This window comes from Micromys minutus (assembly GCF_963924665.1).
Source record: "Micromys minutus genome assembly, chromosome: 18".
Classification (NCBI taxonomy): Eukaryota; Metazoa; Chordata; class Mammalia; order Rodentia; family Muridae; genus Micromys; species Micromys minutus.
The window spans coordinates 30,768,902-30,788,557 of NC_137953.1; the positions used below are offsets into that span (position 1 = coordinate 30,768,902).

Below are 19,656 nucleotides of genomic sequence, written 5' to 3' on the forward strand. Positions count from 1 at the left end.
AACTTGAAAACCCTCCTCGTTCAAACAACAAGGAAGATCCTTTTTTTTTTTTTTTTTTTTTTTTTTTAAGAAGGAAGATAAGATTCTTATCCCCAGGACATCCTTTTTCTTTCCTAGAAGTCAGTCAGGAAGGAAGTGGCTACCACTTCAAACTGAGGGCCACAGAGGTAACCCAAGAAACCTAGATTCAAGGCAATTTTTATCTTTATAGGGCTGACATCATGTACGCTAAATCCTTGAGACTCAAAGCATAAGTGGCTTTATTAATACGTTTGAATTCTGTTTCTTTCATTAACTGTCCAAATACAGTTACCTCTATGCTGGGATGGTGACCAGAAACAATGGCTCTCATTTCTAGTCCTAGTTCTGTGTCCTGGTAGGAAACTGATGGACCAGAGGCACAGAGTGATGTTTCTACCATCAGGGGAGAGTAGACTGTGGCGTGGAAGCTGCTCTGGAGGGGGCCCATACGGGTTGACAGGCAGTTAGAATCATGGGGCAAGTGCGTTTGCTGAGAGATCTGCTAACTGGATCAAGAGAGTTGGGTGGAAGATTGGTAAGAAGGAATAGAAGAACATTAAGACGTCGTTGAGTGGAGAATGGGAGTATGAGGAAGTTTAGGAGGGGCTGCAGATGGCCTGAGACGCAGCAGGACTGGGGCAGGGCATCCCTAGGCAGATGGAGATGGAGTGTAATTAATGGATGCCAAATGCCTTGCCGGAAGTAGGGCTGATGGCTAATTCCCCACCACAGGCTTTACGTTCCTCATTCCCAACAGACTCTTAACTTCTTCCTTTAGTGACTGTCTTAAGCCTAAGAAAATGATGCATGGGCTGTCTCCCTGTGTTTCCTTCCATCCCAACAAAGAATAAAGTGGCAGGGAGAGATGAGGAACTAAAGTATGCCTTAGGCAAGGCTAGAGCTCTACAGACATTTTAATAGGTCTGTAGGTGGGATGCATAAAAAGGAAGACACGTTTACGAGGTTCTCTAATGCAGAGTGTGTCCCAAATGAGGTCAATGAATCGGAAGTGGGGCATCTGCCTGTGGGAATACATGTCATCACCTGGAGGATGTGGTCCTGGCCTAACAACTCTTGCTACCGATCTTTGGACATGACTTTTCTACGGAGTGCAAAGACAGAATGCAATGCATTTGGGATGTATTCTGTGGAGGTATGATGAGATGTGGGGGAAGGGGGTTCCTCTGGCAGGCCCATATTGAGGCATCCCTTCCCCCTGAGGGACCAGCCACAAGACAGTATAGTATAGAGTAGAGTTTATTCAGGGCATGGGAAGGGGAGTTAAGAGGATAGTAGGGGCAGAGAAAGGCACACACACACACACACACACACACACACACACACACACACACACACACACAGAGGGAGAAAGAGACAGACAGACAGAGAGGGAAAGAGAGAAGTAGAGAGGCTGTCCATGAGCACATGGGGAGAGAATGGGGGCAGGAAGGCAAGAGCAAAAGAGAAGCAAGAGAAAGAGGATGGGGCAATCAGCCCTTATATAGTTAGTGTCAGACATACCTGGCTGTTGCCAGGTAAATGTGGGGCGGAGCTTAGACAGAATGCTAGCAGTCTGTAAGTGGATGCCTCCCAGCCTCTAGCAATCATGATGCAGAGAGTGACTCCAACTATAGGAAACATGACTAATACTTCCATAGTCCAGAAGTAAAGCTGGAATCCAAAAGAGAAGTCAGGCTGTTTGAGGATGGGAAGAGGTGGAGGAAAGACTTCATGGAGAAGGTAGCGTTCAAGGAGGACGGAGGACATTTCTGCAGATGATGGAGACAAAATGGGTGAGGAGGGTTTCCATGAAGACAGATGACTGAGGAGAAAGGGGTGTCACTGTGGGAGGGTGGGGTGCCCTGAGCTTTTATGAGTGTGAGAGTTTGGAGATGGAGTTTGTTAGTAGCAGCTAAAATATAGTTGACTGGCATCTGCCAAGGATCATGCTGAGTGTTTCAGTCGTCATGGAACCCAAAGATGCTTTTCTAGCATCAGCACCTGTTGTCAGGTGAGAGAGAAAACAACCCACACATTTAGTAATGTGCATCAATTGGCAGAGAGCAGGAGTCCGAGAACATTAGTACAGCAGTGTCTCGGCAGGTTTCACCTGCTGGCTTTGCAACGTCTACTTACCCTCTGCAGCGTGGGGATAGGGAACAGGAGAGAAAGCCTAGACAGTGAATAGGTCACAGGACTATGAAGCAGTGAGAGAAAAGGTTGAGCTAATTGCATAGCGTTATGGGGGTCCAAAATGGATCCAGCGTTTTGAGAATAAAAGAATGTAAAGTCTGTTGGGAGTGACAAGCATCAGGAAAGCCACACTTGGTGGGATCTGGGGATCTGGGAGGAGTCTATTTGGAAGAAGACTGGTGGATGGTTGGAAAATCAGGGAGTTACTAGGAGCCTTGATGCTGGAGGAATCAGTACAGGGCCACTCAGCTGGCTGGAGGGAGGGGAACGAACCTCGTGTTAACTGCCTTACTGAAACTCTGGGAGCAGGTAAGATCACCAAGAGTAGAATCGTCTAGGAAGAATGCATGAGGACAAGACTTCCATAGATGCCTGTGGGAGCCCTTGTACTTCCATGAGTACTTGCGTACAATAGCTACGGTGTAGAAACAACCTAAGGCCCAGGGACCAGTGAATGCATCAAGAACACGGTGCCAGCGTGTGGCCCATCATACAAACAGAACAGTCCTATTGCAGACAAAAGCATGAATCATGTGTTAAGTGTAATTGGCCAGTTGCAGAAAGAACACTGGGCAAACCTCAATTACGTAAGCTGTCTGAAATAGCCACATGCAGAGAAGCAGCCATGGGAGGAGGGAGAGAGCCGGACATCACTCTGCTGGTTTCAGGGTTGTGTTTTTGCAAGGTAAGTTCTGGAGATGTGGTGTGCAACCACCTGCCTGCAGTTAACAAGCTTGCACGGTACACCCCAAGGCTGCTAATTTCACATTAAGTATTCAGACCACAATAAAAGTAAACACACAAACGCATTAGATGTTATACATACAAATATGGGTATAAGAGGAACCTGAAAACACAGTCCCCTGCACATGACCTGGGAAAACCCCAGGCTTGTTGCACAAGCATGCTAGAATCATGTCTGCAGAGCTCAGGTTTGCAGGGAGCTGGGCTTGTAAGAGAAGCTGGAAAGCTCCAGGGCACAAGCAAAAGAAGCTTCTGGGTTTGGTTCTTTTCGTCACAAATCAGGTTGTTCCAATGTCCCTCTTCATCCATCTTTTTGCTAAGAGCTAACTGGACAGCACAGGCTGAACATGGGGAACATCACCCACAGTGGAGAGGCAGCTGAGTCAAGGGATCCGGGGTGGTTTGACCCCAGTACATAGCAGAAGACAGATTCCCTCAGTCTTCTTGGGAGTTGTATGGAGAACTATTGGATATAGTGATGGAGATTGGTACCAGATACCTGGCATGGGTGGCCTTGGGGAAGACTGTTAGAGAAAGGGACTATCTGAAAACTCTAGACTGATTCTCAACCCTGACTATGCACTGAACTCTAGTCCAGAATTTATAAGAAGATACTTCTACCTCATCTTCATTCTGTGACTCAAGCTCTCACAGACACTGACTGGTATCTACGGGTGAATCCTAACTCTGTACAGGGATCTGTCCACCCATGCTGAAATGCTCTTATGACTATCATCCAGCAGACCAACGGCCCACTTTTTAGAAAGGAAACAGTTTGGGTTCTGCTTAAGATGCACACAGTCACCCTAGATTCCTCTCATGGTATCATCAGAACAGCACAGTGCACTATTTTTATTTCTTCAGACTTAAATCTGAGGGTTGGAGCGGGAGACCTGTCCCAGAACCAGGAAGGAAACATTTCCCAGTACCTTAGAAGTGGCTGATGTGGTGCTTTGAATAAGAATGGGCCCCTATAGGCTACTATATGTGAATACTTAGTCATCAGGGAGTGACACTATTTGAGAAGGGTTAGAAGGTGTGGCCTTGTTAGAAAGGAAGTGTGCCATTGAGGTGGCCCTTTTTTTTATTTGTTTGTTTGTCTGTTTATTTTGAGGTAGCCACCCTGGCCTATCTGTGTTTTTGTTTTCTAGGGAGTAGCACACAAAATCTTGCCTCATGTTTTAGAGTAGGAATGGGGATTAAAAACATGTGGATCCGATATTTGCTACCCACTGCTTAAAGAATGGGTAAACAGCCAGCTAGAATATGACTTGGAACAGTGGTCAGGGTCTCCTCCAGACCCCCACGAAATAAATACCAGAGACTTTGGATTCTATGCTGAGGATAAAGTATTAATCTATGCAAACGGCACCTCCATTTGTGTATCAAAATCACCTGAAGAACAGGTTGGAACAGGCCCCTGAGCTCTCCCCTCTTTTGAGATTCTGTAATCTGTGTTGGAGTCTGGTACTGTCCATCTTAAATAAGTTCCAAAGTGAGGCTGATACTGCTTGTCCTTGGACCAGCCTTTGTAAAAGCTCAAGTCTGGTAGAACACAGGAATGTCTGCCATTTCCCAGCCGCAGATAGAAGTACTGGTCTAGAGTAAGAGGAGGATTGAAGATTCTAGATACCCGTCTCAAACAGTGCTCACACAATGGCTATCACTCACAGAGTTATCCAAATGCAGGTTAGCATTCACACAATAGAATTTAATAGCAATGACCGTAAGAAAATGGTCACATCTGGGATGTTAGTTAAAGGAGATAAATGAGTCTTGTTCAGGAAAAATGAGCCCAGCTCCTCAGCATTTTCTATGACTTGCCCATCCTAATAAAGACAATGGAGTCAGAGAGAGATTTGATTGTCTCTAAAGTCAAGGCCCAAAGCCGAATTAATAATTGCAATAGTGGTGCATGCCTCGAATTGTACACTTAGAGGTAGAAGCAGGAGGATTGAGTTTCAGGACAGTCTTGGCTATAAACGGTGACCCTGTTCTGAGAAATAAACAAGCATGCAAATGAATAAGCAACAGGAACAGTTTCGGTGTGCTCAAGGCAGAGAAGTGACTGTAGCCCCTTCTGTTCTTTGTGTTCTGTGTTTTCTCTGGAATACACCTGGACCTTGTCTTTTAGTAGCACAAAGAGATGAGAATTCCACACTTATACTTGTAAGGGCTAGAGATGACCCAGGAAAAACGAATGACTAACAAAGATGTGGCTGCATAAAGACTGGAGATATACCTCAGTGGTTAAGAGCACTCAGTGCTCTTTCAGAAGACCAGGGTTCAATTCCCAGCACCCACCTAGGCCATCTCACAACTGCCTGTAACTCCTGTTCCAAGAGTTCCGACACCTTCTTCTGACCTCCACGAGCATCTGCATGTGTGCATTCAGGCACTCACATACACACATATCCAAAAGATGTGGCTGTGTGTGTGCTGCAGGTGGGAGGTCAAAGTGATAGCCTGTCTGGTGTAGGTCATGGTGGGAAGGTAGTTAATCTTCTCCTCTCTAGTTACATAGAGGAAATTAGAAGCTGTGTATGGAAGTTACAATGAGATCATTTCACTTCTAAGCAATGGGCAACTGTAGTCTAGCAAATAAGACAGAATGTCCTTCCTGTCATGGGGGGTGGTGAACAGTGCTAGTGTGCAGGTCTTGTAGAAACAATGCTTGCTTTGAGTGAGAAGTCTCCCCTGGATTCTGTGAGTGACTGGTGGTGGCCTTGTACTTTTTGTTTAGCCAACAGGCAAATGAACGCTTCAGGCACAGACTTGGGTACCACTGCCAAGCACTGGGCCCCGTTCCACAGCTGCGCCCATGGGCCTTGCCAACATGGCTTCTGAAGGACCAGGAAGGGGCAGGGGATAGAAATGCCATTCTGTTTGGATATGCCAGGTGGATAAATACTTTGGATAAGTAGACTCTTGACCTTTGTCTTCCCTGGAGGGAAAGACTATGGCAAAACATGTCTGCCAGGAGCTGCCCTTTGGGTACCAGAGTGTAGATTTGTTTTGACTCTGAGCTTTGGTGCTTCACCCCAGGGACAGTCAGACATTGTTGTGCCTGCTAGACCTATGGTCAGATGGTTCTGAAGATCAGCAAGCACTTCATGTGAGGTTCAGGCCAAATATTAAAAGCAAATCAAACCTGCTTCTAGAAACTTCTGATCCTAAATTTCTGTTCTAAAGCATTTTAGGTCACACCACCAAATCCCTACTTCTGATTGAATGATGTGTCTGAAGTAGAGGTATTTTGAGATGTTCTCTGAAAGTCCCATATTTGTATCAGAATAGTTTTTTTTTTTTTAAACCATAACATAGAAGTGGGTACCCTGTTAGGGGTTTCTGGTACCAATTCAGGGCATAATTTATCTGCTTTACTCAGATACTGTAAATTAGCTAGAAATGTATGTCTTCCGGTCTTCATGAGAGCTGTTTCCAACTGTACAAAGAAAACCTGTTTTTCAAGCCAAACCTGGCCAAGTACCTGAGTGCAGACCCCAGCCCCACTGACAGCTGACCAGGTAAGTAGCTGGGTTAAATGCTACTGTTTCCTATTTCTCCTAATTGAGATTGTTAACCTAGTATGCGTGTGCGTATGTGGTGTGGAGGGATGGGGGTTGTATTGCACATGTAGAGGCCAGAGGTTGAGGTTGGGGGACTTCCCTAACCATCCCCAACCTTAGTTTCTAAAACAAGGTCTCTCACTGCATGTGTAGCTTGCTTAATTCAGGTAGACTACCTGCCCAATAGCCATGGGGTTCCACCCGTCTCTATCTCCTAGTACTGGGATTGCACGCCTGCGCCACCTCACCTAGCTTTTATGTGGGTGGTGGAGATCTGAACTCATGTTTTTCTGCTTGTGTAACAAGTGCATTATGGCCTGAGCCATCTGCTGCACCCTTATTGCTCTTTTGGGAACAGCCAGTGTTTCTGTCTTCTAGAGGAAGCAGGTTGCTTTAACGGTCTACAAATAGTCTGTCCTCAACAGTGTGTGCATTTGGGGAAATGATAACTGTTGCAAAGTTCTTTAGTTTCTTTGCAGTGAAAGAGTCACAGAGGCCTTAGGCTTCAGGAGTCAGGAGAGAAGGGGCAGGACTCAGCTCTGTCAAATCTATCCAAACCAGACACCTCAACCCCATTTTCTCAACTGAGAGGTACTGAGAACTGAGACAGCGCTATTTCCTGTCTACACAGGAAACACTCTCTAACAAAACAAAAGACATTGACTGTATTCTTTAAGGGACGGTTCGAAGTAGGCCAGCATCAGTTCAAACCAGGCCTGGATCCCTCCAAGGCCTGTGCCCACTGTGGTGTGCTGGCCTTCCTCCTTTCCTTCCCGGACAACAGCTGCCTTTTTATATGAAGATTAAAAAAAAAAATGTTTCTTAGGCTCATCTTGGAGATATGTTGGTCTTTATTCTTATCTATTTAAGCATTTTTCAGAAGATTTATTTATTCTATGTTTACGAACATTTTGCCTGAGTGTAGTCTCACACTGAAATCAGAACTGAAGTTACAGGTGGTTTTTTTTTTTCACCAGCTTGATCTGAGCTTTCTAAAGAAGCTGGGCAGTGGTAAGGAAGGCCTCGGTCTAGCTCTGAGGCCTGGTGGAGTAATTGCACTGGGCTCTGTACATTGGCTTTTCACTTTGGATGGCTCCAGGATTTAGAAGGAGAGAGTTATGCGTCCCCTCCTTCTTCACTTGGTGATAGGCTGACTTGAAAGAATGCAGGTCTGACATTGAATTCTGTCATAGATCAAACACTTGTAATAGGCCGGTGCACAAAGGCATTCCAAATCTGTGAAGCCCCGCCAGCATACCACAAGAATTAGGAGAGATTTCTGAATGCCACCTCTTTACAGGAGCATTATCCGCAGGAGATCCCAGAGCTTCTGGGAGCTGCAGAACGTTCTGTTCCTCAAGCTTGGTGGTAGTTCTGCATTTGCCTAAGTACAGTTCTATATGTACTCTTAAGATTGGTGCACTTTACTGGAAAAGCCGCAGTGAAAGAAAAATGGGTATAAATGACCATTCTGTGTATAACAGGGAAGTTATTAGATTTTGTTCAGATCAGCATGTTCCTTGGGTTAGATAAGGTTTTTTTTTTTTTTTTTTTTTCCAATCCAAAGGTTACTAAGTGTGAGGTGGGGACACCCGAATGTCTTTCATGGGTCAGTCCTCATCTAAGCATCTCAGAGATCCCTGAATCAGCAAGGTGGGCTCCTGGTCCCACCTGCCTCCTGAAGAATTTATCATTATGGCTTTCGTAGGTCAATACAATCAAGTAAATTTTTACTCAAAGTAAAAGATGTCCATTAGTTGAGGCCAAGCCCTTCCTTAGAGTGGGCTCATTCCAACCCTGTGGAGTCCTTGAGATTGGATGTAGTTCTTCCCTCTGAAGGTCCTAGCTTAGCCATGCAGAGTCCTGAGAGTGAATGAGGTAGTTGTCCCTCATACGGTGCCCCCCCCCCCCCCCCCCGTGAGTGGTGCTGGGATCTGTAGTCTTAAAGCACTGCTCCTTTATTCTTTGCTCTGAGAAGTAAACACAACCTTTGTCTAGATTGAACTTCATTTGTCTTTTACAGGGCAGCAAATCCTGGGGAGCAAAATAGCAGAATTTCCACGGCTCAAATTCCCAGGCCGATTTAGTATGGGTATGGGAGGAAACGGGGTGGGGGTGGGGAAGGCGGGTGTGGTGTGTGCTGGCTGAATGCCAATCCCATAATTTTATTCCACTAAAAAGCCTTTGCCTACTGATTAGTTCCCTCCAAAGTGAGATTGTGAGCCAAGAGATAAAAGTGACCTCTTTCATCGGTTGCCTGGGTTGGGGTCTGGGCTTCTCCTTCGGCAGGATTTTATAATTCCCATGACTCACTTTATTGCCCAAGGTTCTGTCTCTCCTCCACATTTCACACACACCTTTCCTCCCATGCCCTCCTTTATCAGAACCTTTGGCTTAGAAAAACAGAACCTGGCACACATGACAGAAATCCTTTGTTAGTACTCCTAGTCTACTGTGGACATGTTGCCGTAGTGATGGGTGCACACACACACACACACACACACACACACACACACATACTTGCTCAGTTATTGAGAGTTTCATTGGTTTCTTTTTTCCCCCCTTTCTTAGACAACAGTCAACACTGTTAACTAAACAAACTATTAGTGTCTTTGCAGCTTTTCTTGGCACTTTTTAGCTAGTTTAATTTGCGTCTGATTCAGCTATACTTAGTCATGCCCTGTAAGCACAGCTAACTTTATAAAGAGCCAGGGTGGTTTGCTTTCAGGCTTATTCATTGTTAGAGCCAACTTGTAATGATTCCAGAGATTGAGGACATGCTAGAGTAACATGGGCTGTTAGTTTCTTCTCTGTCGCTGTGATAAAACACCTCAACAAAGTCAGCTTATAGATGGGAAGCTTTTATGGACTTATGGGTCCAGAGGGATGAGTCTGAGGGAGTGCAGGCATGGCCTAAGGAACCGGAAGCCGAGGGCTCACAGTCTTTCTTCACAAGCACAAAAGCAAAGAGGGAAGGTTTGAAGCTCTCTAAGCCCACGCCCACCGACACATTCCCTTCAATAAAGCCACATATCCTAAGTCTCCAAAACTAGGGGCACCAGTACAGACCACATGTTCACAAACATGAACCTTGGCATGGAACTGGCAGCCTCTGGGCAGGCGGGCCGGGGAATGGGGCAGTGGGGGTGGGAATTGACTTCTGTGGCTATCGGTCCCTTCATTTGGCTTCTGAGATGCAGATATTTCCTTCACTGCATTGCTTTGATTTTTAGCTTACAGCTTTAATATAATCATATTTTAGAGAACAAAATGCCAGAAAGACATTATAACACTTCTGTATTTAATAACTGATCCCATTTGATGCCTTATCTGACTAGTTGGTGTCAGGACAATTATGTAGCAGTCTTTTTTAAAAATTAAACTGTGTGAACACCCTGAGTGGGTTGGGTGGGTTGCAGACTTAATTGAACTTAGTGTGTTTAGTGAGGCCCTGGCTTTCTGCAGACCAAGCCAGGCACATCTATTGCCCTTAACCCAGGCAGGGCTGGGGAGGAAGATAGTGCTTCCTGGGACTTCTCTGTGCAGTGTGAGGGGTTGTTTCTCAGTGTAAGACTCGATATAGCTGCAGAACTAACAGCTAGTGGCCTCAATAGCTACTTGGAAACAGGGGAGCAGGGGAGAGGGGTGACCATCCAGGCCCCAGTATGTATTTTTCCCCCACAGTACATACTTTGCACCTGGCCTCTGATACTTCAGAGTGATGTAATAGCTCTTACTGCTGCACCTGGCCACAGGATTCGGGACACACCTATTTCCAGCTCCATGTTTAAAGAGCTAAGAGAGTGTAAACTATCTTGCTATCTGTGTGATCTGGCTAGAGTACTAACTTACTAGAAGCTTTCTGGTCTTCTTTGTAAAACAGAGATAATACCCTGCCATCGGACTGCTAAAGAACGAGACAGTATTTGTGGGAACCTTTATGGAAATCGCTGTTGTAGTGTTTGGCAGAGATTCATGTACCCTCCCCACTGATCACTGTTTTAATTACTACTGTGCCACCAGATGTGGGAAATCCTGTTGTCCCCACCCCCACATCTCCTCCAGTTTTTGTTACCTCGAATTACGGCTGCCTTTAGAAGGAACTAAAAACTCCTTTGGGATAAGAAACACACTGCCTTTCTCTCAAAAAACAAAAACAAAACAAAACAAAAAAACCAAAAAAACAAGCCAAATCAAAACAAAACAAAAACCAAAACCCCCAAGGAATTAAAAATTATTAGCATTACGTCGAGTTCATCATTTCAGTAATTTCATCTGTGCATCTCAGTCACATTTAGCAGTTTACGGTGTTGTACAGTCATCCTCACTGGGGCGTTCCAAAACATTTTCATCACCCCCTAAGGGACCTACAGCTATTTAAACAGTCACATCTAATCCCTCCCTGACCCCACGACCTGGCATCCACAGAGTGACCTCTGGTTTTCGGACTGTGTGCATGCCATAGTCACAGAATGTGACCATGTGGCGATTTCATTTAGCATGGTGTCTGCAAGGTTCCTCCATGTTGTAACGTGTGTGAGTCCTTTGTTCTGGTCAACGTCTGGATAATATTCTCTCACTGGTAATTTTAGACGTAGTCTATACACTCATCAGTTCAGGGCGCTTCCACCTTTGGCTCTTATAAATACTGCTGATAGAGCAATAATCCGGGACCTTTCCTTCGAACGTTGGTTTTTCTCTCTCTCTCTTTTTTTTTTTTTTTCAGAAGCAAAACTATATATTGTATGATAATTCTGTGCTTAGCACTTTTTGAGAAACTGTCAAACTCCTTTCTGCCATGGGTGTGCTTTTTATGTGAAAGGTTCTGATTTCTTCACATCCTTCACAATGCCAGTTGCTGCTACTGCATCTTCCCCTCCCCCTCCTCTCCTTCCTATTACTGTTATTAGCAGCTGTAGTAGTATTGTGGAGATAATAATAATATGAAATGGTGTTTCCCTGTGGTTTGAGAATGTCTTTAGATGTATCTGTTTTCAATTGAGCATATTAATGTTCTTAAACCTTTCGAAGTATAAAGCTATTTGAAAAAGCACATATACAGAATGTATCATAGTAGGAGATGCGGAGTGTCTTTTGACCACTGGAGTCTGTAATATTATTGCGTGGCCTTGCCACTGTGTAGCTAAGAAGAGGTGATGTCTACCCCCTTAATTCTCTAGCTTCTCTAATTACTTTTCTTTTGGTTTTAGGGATTTCCTCTGAGACTTCCGAAATGACTTTTAGACACATTGGATAAGAGCTGGCACCTGCTTCTTCTCAGCCCCACCGCCTTCCCATGGCATTTTGACTGCACTGAGCCCAAGGGACGTGCTCTTCACAATGAGTGACGAGAAGAATCTGGGTGTATCTCAAAAATTGGTTTCACCTTCAAGAAGCACAAGTAGTTGTTCCTCCAAGCAAGGAAGCCGACAGGTACTGTCTAACTTCTGTGGATCTTAATGTGCAAATTTAAGCGCCAGAATTTGCAGGTACAGAAGTGTACTGGGAGATGCTGCCTCTCAGTTTAAGAGAAAGACTGTGTCTTCTTCATACCTGGTCACATAAAGAAAACCAATTCACGTTTTTCTCAGGTGTTGAGAACCGCATTTGGCGCTCTGTTGTTTTGCTCAACCTTTGCAACTGTCTACCAACATAGGCACTATCACTCCATTTTCCCTCCAGGGAAGCTCAGTCATACACACCAGATTACTTACCAGTGAGGAGCAGATGCCAAATGAGAGCTCCATCTCTTTTGCTCGAGGGCTCACTCTTTTCTTTTTAAAGATTTTTTTTGTGTGTGTGTGTGTGTGTGTTTCTGTTTTCTGTTTCCGGGTACACGTATGTCTGTGTAGCATGTGTGAAGTTCTCTCAGAAGATGACAGGTGACATCAGTTAGCTGTAGATCAACTGCCATTCCACGATGCTAGAAACTCGAACCCGGGTCCTCAGAAAGAGTGACAAAGTGTTCTTAACTGTGAAGCCATCTCCCCCAGCCCCTCCTGCCCTTCCTTATAACCTATTAACCAAAATAGCAATGATCACTTTCTCAGTTACTACCTCTACCTCCTTTTCCATTCACCGATATTTTGGTGAAAGCCTGTACCTCCAGATTGTCTGTGAGTAGCTAAAGTCTCACCTGCTATTTTTTTCCTAATGGGATGAGGGAAGCTAGGAAAATGACAAAGAAAACAGTAAAGCAGAGGAAGAGAATCCTTAACTTCAGAGTAACTGTCCATGGTCACTGGTTGCTTCTTGGTTTCCTTTCCAATATGGCTTTGTTGGCAGACTTGCTGGCGCCCATCGGTAACCATAAGGGTGTATTAATCACTGGGATCCGTCCCTGTGTCAACAGGTGATAGATGGGAGATGGGCAAGAATGCTGGATTTCCAACCTGAGAGGCCTTTGAGTTGTTCAGTATTTACTGGATCTGTAGGCATTGCCTTTGCCCTGTGAGAAGTCTGTAGGCATTGCCTTTGCCCTGTGAGAAGTCTGTAGGCATTGCCTTTGCCCTGTGAGAAGAGAATTTGCTTTTGTCCAGAGTTGGAAGCAATAATTAAGCAGCGGCCACCCCGGGACCATTGTATAATAGTGACTCAGCTAAGTGTCTGTTAGTTTGAACACTTGTCTCAGTCTGGGAGCTCACCACCTGCAAGCCCATGCTTTTGTGAGTTTGATGTGTAGTGAGGCCTTTAAGACCTTCCTCCCCCCACTTTTCAGTATTTATCTCTCTCTCTCTCTCTGTGTGTGTGTGTGTGTGTGTGTGTGTGTGTGTACGAGCGCATGTGTCCATGTAGAGGTTGGATTTTCATCTTCCACCTTGAGACAATCTCTTCCTTGTTTCCTGATACTTAACACCAGGCTGACGGCCCAGAGACTCTCCTATCTCAGCCTCTCATCTAGTAAGAATGTTGATATTTCAGATGCTTGGGCTTTGGCCTGTCTAGAATACACTGAGGTCCTCATGTTTGTGTGGCCTGTTGGCTAGTTTTTGTTGTTTTGTTTTCTGTTATCAGTCTGACACAAACTCAGGTCATCTGAGAAGGTGAAACCTCAGTTGAGGAAATGCCTCTATCACATTGCTCTGTAGGTTAAGTCTACAGGGTGGATTTTCTTGATTAGTGATTGTTGTAGGAGGGACCAGCCCACTGTAGGCAGCCCTACTCCTAGGCAGTACCACCCTTTGGTTGAATATGAAAGTAAACCAAGCACGCTGTAGGGAGCAAGTCAATAAGCACCATTCCTCCATAGTTCTTGTTTCAGTTCCTGCCTCCAGGTTCCAGCCCTGCCTGAATTCCTGCCTTGGCCTCTCTCAGTGATGGAGTGTAATTAGGTTATGAAAGCCAAATAAACTCTTCCATTTCCATTTTGCTTTTGGCTGTGGTCTTCCTTACAATGAAGAAAGCAAACTAGACCATGTAATAAGTACTTAAACCCACTGACCTAACTCCCCTGCCTTGGGATTTTTTTTTTTTTTTTTAAGATTAAGTTTGTCACTGGCTAAATGCTAACACCATGGGTCCCTAGAGATCTGCTCTCATGGGAGTAAGTGTGCCTGCCCACCTGGGTAGCTGTCACCAGGCTTTCCCATGTGTTCAGCCTGCAGCCCTCAGGTTTGGACCGGAGCAGAGTGTGTGATTTCCCCTTCCACGCCAGTGACTTTCTCCAAGCAGCACCTTTTCTTCTGCCCAGGTTTGCTGCGCAGGGAGTCTGTGCTCGGTGAAGTAGCAAGTTCTCCCCAGAGGAGCTGTGTTCCCATCCTTGGGGCTGTAACTCTTCCAGCACGTTTATTGGTGTTGGTTGCTTTCGTTTTCACAATGCTAGTTCCACTCTGAATTTCCATAAAAACAGCAAGAAGAACTTGCATTACCCAGTGCTTCAACCTTTCTTTTTTGACCTTTTATCAAATGGTACTCTTTTCTATTTAAGACTTCCACTTTAATTTGCATGACCAGCACCCACACTTGCTTTATGTGCTGGTCAGGTTTCTGTCAACACAAACAACACAAACAAGTCACCTGGGAGAAAGGAACTTCAATACAGAACTGCCCTATCAGTTTCACCTGTAGGAATGTCTGGGGGACATTTATTGGTTGTTGGTTGATGAGGACCAGCCCACCGTGGGTGGCACCACCCCTACGCAGGTGGTCCTGGATGGTATAAGAAAGCAAGCTGATCATGGGAAACAAATCAGTAAACCGTGTTCTTCAGGTTCCTGCCTGCGGTTCCTACCCTAACTTCCTTCTGTAATGAGGACATATAAAACCAGTAAATCCTTGTTTTTTCCAAGTTGCTTTTGGTGCTGAACACAGCAAAAGAAAGCAAACTAGAACACTTTATTAGTGTAAATGTTTGTAATTCCTCTGTGGCAGAGGAAGTAGAGGGTTCAATAGTTTTGAAACCCCTGTTGACTTTGGAGGGACTGTGCATCCAAATCTCTTCACTGTCCCATTTTCAGACAAAGATAAATGTTCTGCCTCAGGCCAGCATGGCTCTCCCATTCTCAATGTCTCTGCCATCCACCATCAGTCTTTTCCTGCCTCACTGGCCGTGGAAGCTCTCCTTGGCTGGCCTTTTGGGGGGCCCACTATTTCCATTGCGTCTGTCACCTGCTAAATAAAGCTGTGCAGCCCATTTCCAGCCCCGGCACAGGATGCAAGTTTTCCACAGCCACAGGCTACACTGGAGAAATGGTACGAGGGTAACTGTCAAGGACACGCACAGCCACCTCCTGGTTTTGGAGGTGCCACCGTGAGACCCCACTCAGGTCACTTTTCCTTTTATCCAGAATGGGTTTGTCCCACGTGCACGTCACTGGTCTTTCGTTTTCTGTGGTGCTAGTTTTCCTTGGATGCTCTGGCCTGTGGTTAGAGCCTCATCTTGCATGTCTCCTGTGAGATCTATAGTCACCTGTCTTGGTTAGGGATCTGCTGTTGCCTGCCTTCTGCTCCCAGGGACTCTGATCCAGGGCAAGTCTCACATTGCACTGGGGACTCCTTTTCCATGCTGAAAATGGAATGTCCCAGATCCTCATCAGACTAGCAGATAGCCTGGCCCGGGTTCAGCTGCCTGCTTCCTCTGCCCCATGAGCAGATGGCCAAACCTCCGTTCACTGTGCTGTGGGCAGTGCACCATCCCAGTTTGCAACAGTGAGCCTGGCTCAGGTGAGGGACCATTTTAGCTCCCTCAGCCCACAAAAGTGAGCCAACGGCCCCTTTTGCCCACAGTATGTTTAAGTTCTTACTTTCTTTCAGACCCATGAAGACTTTCAAAAACCTAATCTTTTCCCCCTCTAGCTTTATTGAGGTGTGAATAAATGTAAATGAAATGAAAATTAGACATATTTATAGTGTATACTAGGCTGTTCTGATATTTGCATATGGTATAAACGATATACATAGTCAAGATAACGAATGTACCCATCATCCTATGTAGTTATAGCTGGTGCGTGGATAGCATAAGGACACTTCAGATCTGTTCTTCTCGACTCAGAGATGTTCAGTCTGTAGACTGTTCAAGAACCTGAGCCCAACACCCAGAAGCTACATAAAGTTGGCTGTGGTGACAGACACTTGTGAAACCAGCACTGGGAAGGTAGAGACAGACAGATTTCCGGGGTTCACTGGCCAGCCTAACCTAGCAGGTGAGCTCCAAGCTGATGAGAGATCCTGTCTCAAAAATAAGGTGATCGGCTTCTAAAGTATAACATCCAAGGCTGTCCTCTGGCCTCAGCCACACACGTGGGAACATGTACACACATGGAGACCTAGTGTCCTCACGAGCGTCACACATAGTTTTCCCCGTGGTATTTACAAAGGTATCGGTTCCAGGAGCCCCACTGCTAACAGAGTTCAAGAATGCACCGGTCCTTTGTGTGTAGTGTGATAGTGAAATGTGAGGCCACCTTCCTGCATTCTTCAAGTGGTCTGGACCCCTGATAGAAATGGTGTGTTACTGTCGCTTCACTCTATCCCGGGCCTGGTGACGAGAGGAGACATCTACCCATGCTCGGGCACTGTTTCTCTTTGATATTCTCAGGGTGTAGTTGGCCGGCTCTGCAGATGTCAGAGGCCACACACAGGTGGACAGTGCAGTGCTCTCACCCGTCACTTGTCACACATGTTCTCACCCGGTGCCACACCTTAGATTTTCAGACTTGCTTCTCTTTGAGTAACTGGAACTTTGAGCTTCGGATCTATATCCTCATGACCTCTGACCTACAAGTGTACAGTGCCTTAATCCCACCTTCTGCCTCTGTGAGTTCAAGTTCTCACATGGCATGTTTACGTAAGACGACGCACATCGAGCTTTCTGGTGCTTTGCATGGTTTTATCCCTGTCATCACAGATGAAAAGGTGTCATTTAAAAGGCCGAAGAAAAGATATGAATGTCTATATGAGAAACTGTGGCATGCGTGTGTGTGCTAATAGTGTATACACACTACATTTTCTCTTCAGACTTCTTTTTTCACTCCATGAATATAGGACAGCCTAGAAATGCATAACTTTGCACAAAATGTGCAGAGAATCTACAACTTCATCTTGAACAGACACATATGCACACACATGTACACATAGCACACAGATACCTCACACTGCAGATGTTACACACACACCACAGACTTTGCACAGATCACACATACTGAACTGACTTTGCTTGTCTTTGACTCTATATTGACATGAACTATATGCATGTGTAAAATGTCAGGGAGCCATGCACTTCCTTATAGATCCTCCCATGCGTGTCTGTATTCCTTACTTCTGTATAGATCCCCCACCCCGTGCATGTATGTATGCAGTTCTATGTAGAAACTCCCCTGTCCGTGTCTCAGTGTTGAATGAACTTGCTTTCTCGAAGGAGAAAATGAGAAGTTAGTGAAATAGTACAGGAAAACTCTTGGGCTGGCATGAGAGGGATGGATATTCAGTGCACAGTGGATGGGTGAATGCAGATGCTAGGCAGAAGGACGCCTATGCAGACGTTCTGTGGATTCATGAAGTAGGTGGAGGGGCTATACAAGTAAGAGAGAGAATTGCTAATTTTAAACTTATAAGATAGGAGTAATTATAATTTCCTTTTGTCTTTTCCCCACTTCCCCCCTTCTATTCCTGCCTAGAAACGTCAGAGTCCTGCATGCTAGAAGCCAGATGGGGCTAGACAAATGAGTGGGTATGGCTTGTCTTCATTAGAAAAGCACAGTAGCCAAGGCGTATTTTGTGTTGGGTTGGTTCTGGTTTTTGTATTCTTTTGTCAACTACTCCTATTGAGAAGCTACTAGGGAACATGCTTGAGCAGGGGATGCAAAACTACGGAGGGCAGAGGAGCCAAACAGAGCATCACAGGTAAGAAACCATCTGATAGAAAGCCCCTGGGCGGAGCGAGACCACAGCTCTCCTTCTTTAAAGAGATGTTAGCATTTGGCATGAAAACCAGAGAAAGTAAGTTCTGCTAAAACAGTTCACAAGCATGCTCCCTCCTCAGCCTGGGACTGGAAAGGGAGAGATGTATTCCTGGGTGAGTCTTCCCGTGGTGACTCAGCTCGCTTCTGTCACCCTCTGCCCCTGGGCTAATCTTTGGTGGCATTTGAGCTCCCTGAGGGTCACCGGATGAGAGTTATCTTATGCAGCCGTTAGCTGATTTGCCAAGTTTGCAAGTCCCTGGTCATTCCTGTAGAGGTAAAGAAAGACTCCACCGTCCATTTCTGTTTTCATTTTCCAGGTTTATTTTCTGGGCCCTTTGCTTCTTTGGTTTCCCACCAGCTTTTGGCCGCAGCTCTGTTGCGATGTAATGTTCTGGATGTAGGAAAGGTAACTGAATAAAGCTTAATTCGCAGTACACTTTCCCATGAGGCCTGCAGAGAAGCAGACGTTCGATATGGGAAGAGGTTAAGGATTAATGACAAGAACAATGTCCCTGTGTCTACAGAGACAGGCTCTTGTTCCTCCCCAGTCAACAGAGGCCAGGCCTTTACTCCACACCTGATCAAAAGAGCAAGGGAAACAACCCTAATCGCTTCCCAAGTTCCCAACCTGTCTGATTCGATCTGGAATAATTGGCAGCAAGCAGGAGCTAATAGAGTATTCTGTGGGTAAGGGAATCGGATGGTCTGGCAGAGGATCTGGGTTTAGTTCCCAGCACCAACATGGTAGCTTGTAACCACCTCTAACTCCAGCTCTTTATGTGGTGTACACAGACACATACAAGCCAGCCCTCGTACATGGGGTTAAAAATGAAATAAAAAGCAGCAAAGATAGCCTTCTCTGTTTTAGAATCGCTGCCTTGATATAAAAGCCTTCTTGAGTTACCTTAAGGAAATAAGTATATTCTCTGCAATTGGCAGTTGCTGCAGGGCAGGTCACAGGAAGGAAGAGCCAGGAAAGCAGGTGCTGGGGGCGGGGAGGGGGGCACTGCTTCCCAGCTATGTGGTGTCTGGATTGCTCCTGAGGTGCTTGAGCTGCAACCATGAGCTGGCTCCTAGGCTCTTTCTCATGGAAGAGAAAATTTACTTCAGTAATTTGATGATTCCAAAATGCTAATGGCGAGATAATGACAGTCAGGGTGGCTCGGCCACTAAAAGCGTTTGTCACACAGGGCTAACAGCCTGAGCCGAATCCCAGGAACGAAAACAAATAAATAAACAAACAACCTGGATATGATGGTAAACATAATTCCCTGCGCTCCTACCCAGGAGATGGGGGCAGAGCCGAGTTGCTTGCTCTGTGCTAACAGGTGTAGAGTATCAAGTTCAGTAGAAACGAGAGAGGCCTTGCTTCAGCATGGTCGAGAGCAGCGTGGCATGCATATACCCACATCACACACACATAGGCACACAATAGTGAACAAAAGTCCAATGGCCCGGAAGTGACAGCGCAGGACGTAGGGCAAAGGCAGACAGAAGACACCTAGACGTTGGCAGTAGAATAGTGAACATTTCCTGCCGTCCAGAGGACACGCAAAATCATCTGGTCTGCCTCTGGATGCCGGCCTTGGCACTGAGTTTAGCCATATTCCTCTCTGTACCTTTCACAGGGGTAGCTGAGTCGAATGTCCTGGCACATGTCCGACCTCGTTCTCTCCTCCGCCTTGTGTGGTTTGGTTGAAAACTGGCCCCCTAGAAGAGAGGTGCACGTA

General features: G+C 45.7%; 1 protein-coding gene across 2 annotated transcripts in view; it reads left to right on the forward strand.

Annotated features, from left to right (window-relative positions):
* OSBPL3 (oxysterol binding protein like 3) overlaps positions 1–19,656 on the forward strand; it is a 165,053-nt gene that overhangs the window by 75,889 nt on the left and 69,508 nt on the right. For both annotated transcript variants that reach the window (XM_080932477.1, XM_080932478.1), the window contains exon 3: positions 11,738–11,960. In XM_080932477.1, coding sequence (XP_080788603.1) covers positions 11,868–11,960 — 93 coding nt within the window. In that variant the 5' untranslated portion in view covers positions 11,738–11,867. The remainder of the gene's footprint in view (positions 1–11,737; positions 11,961–19,656) is intronic.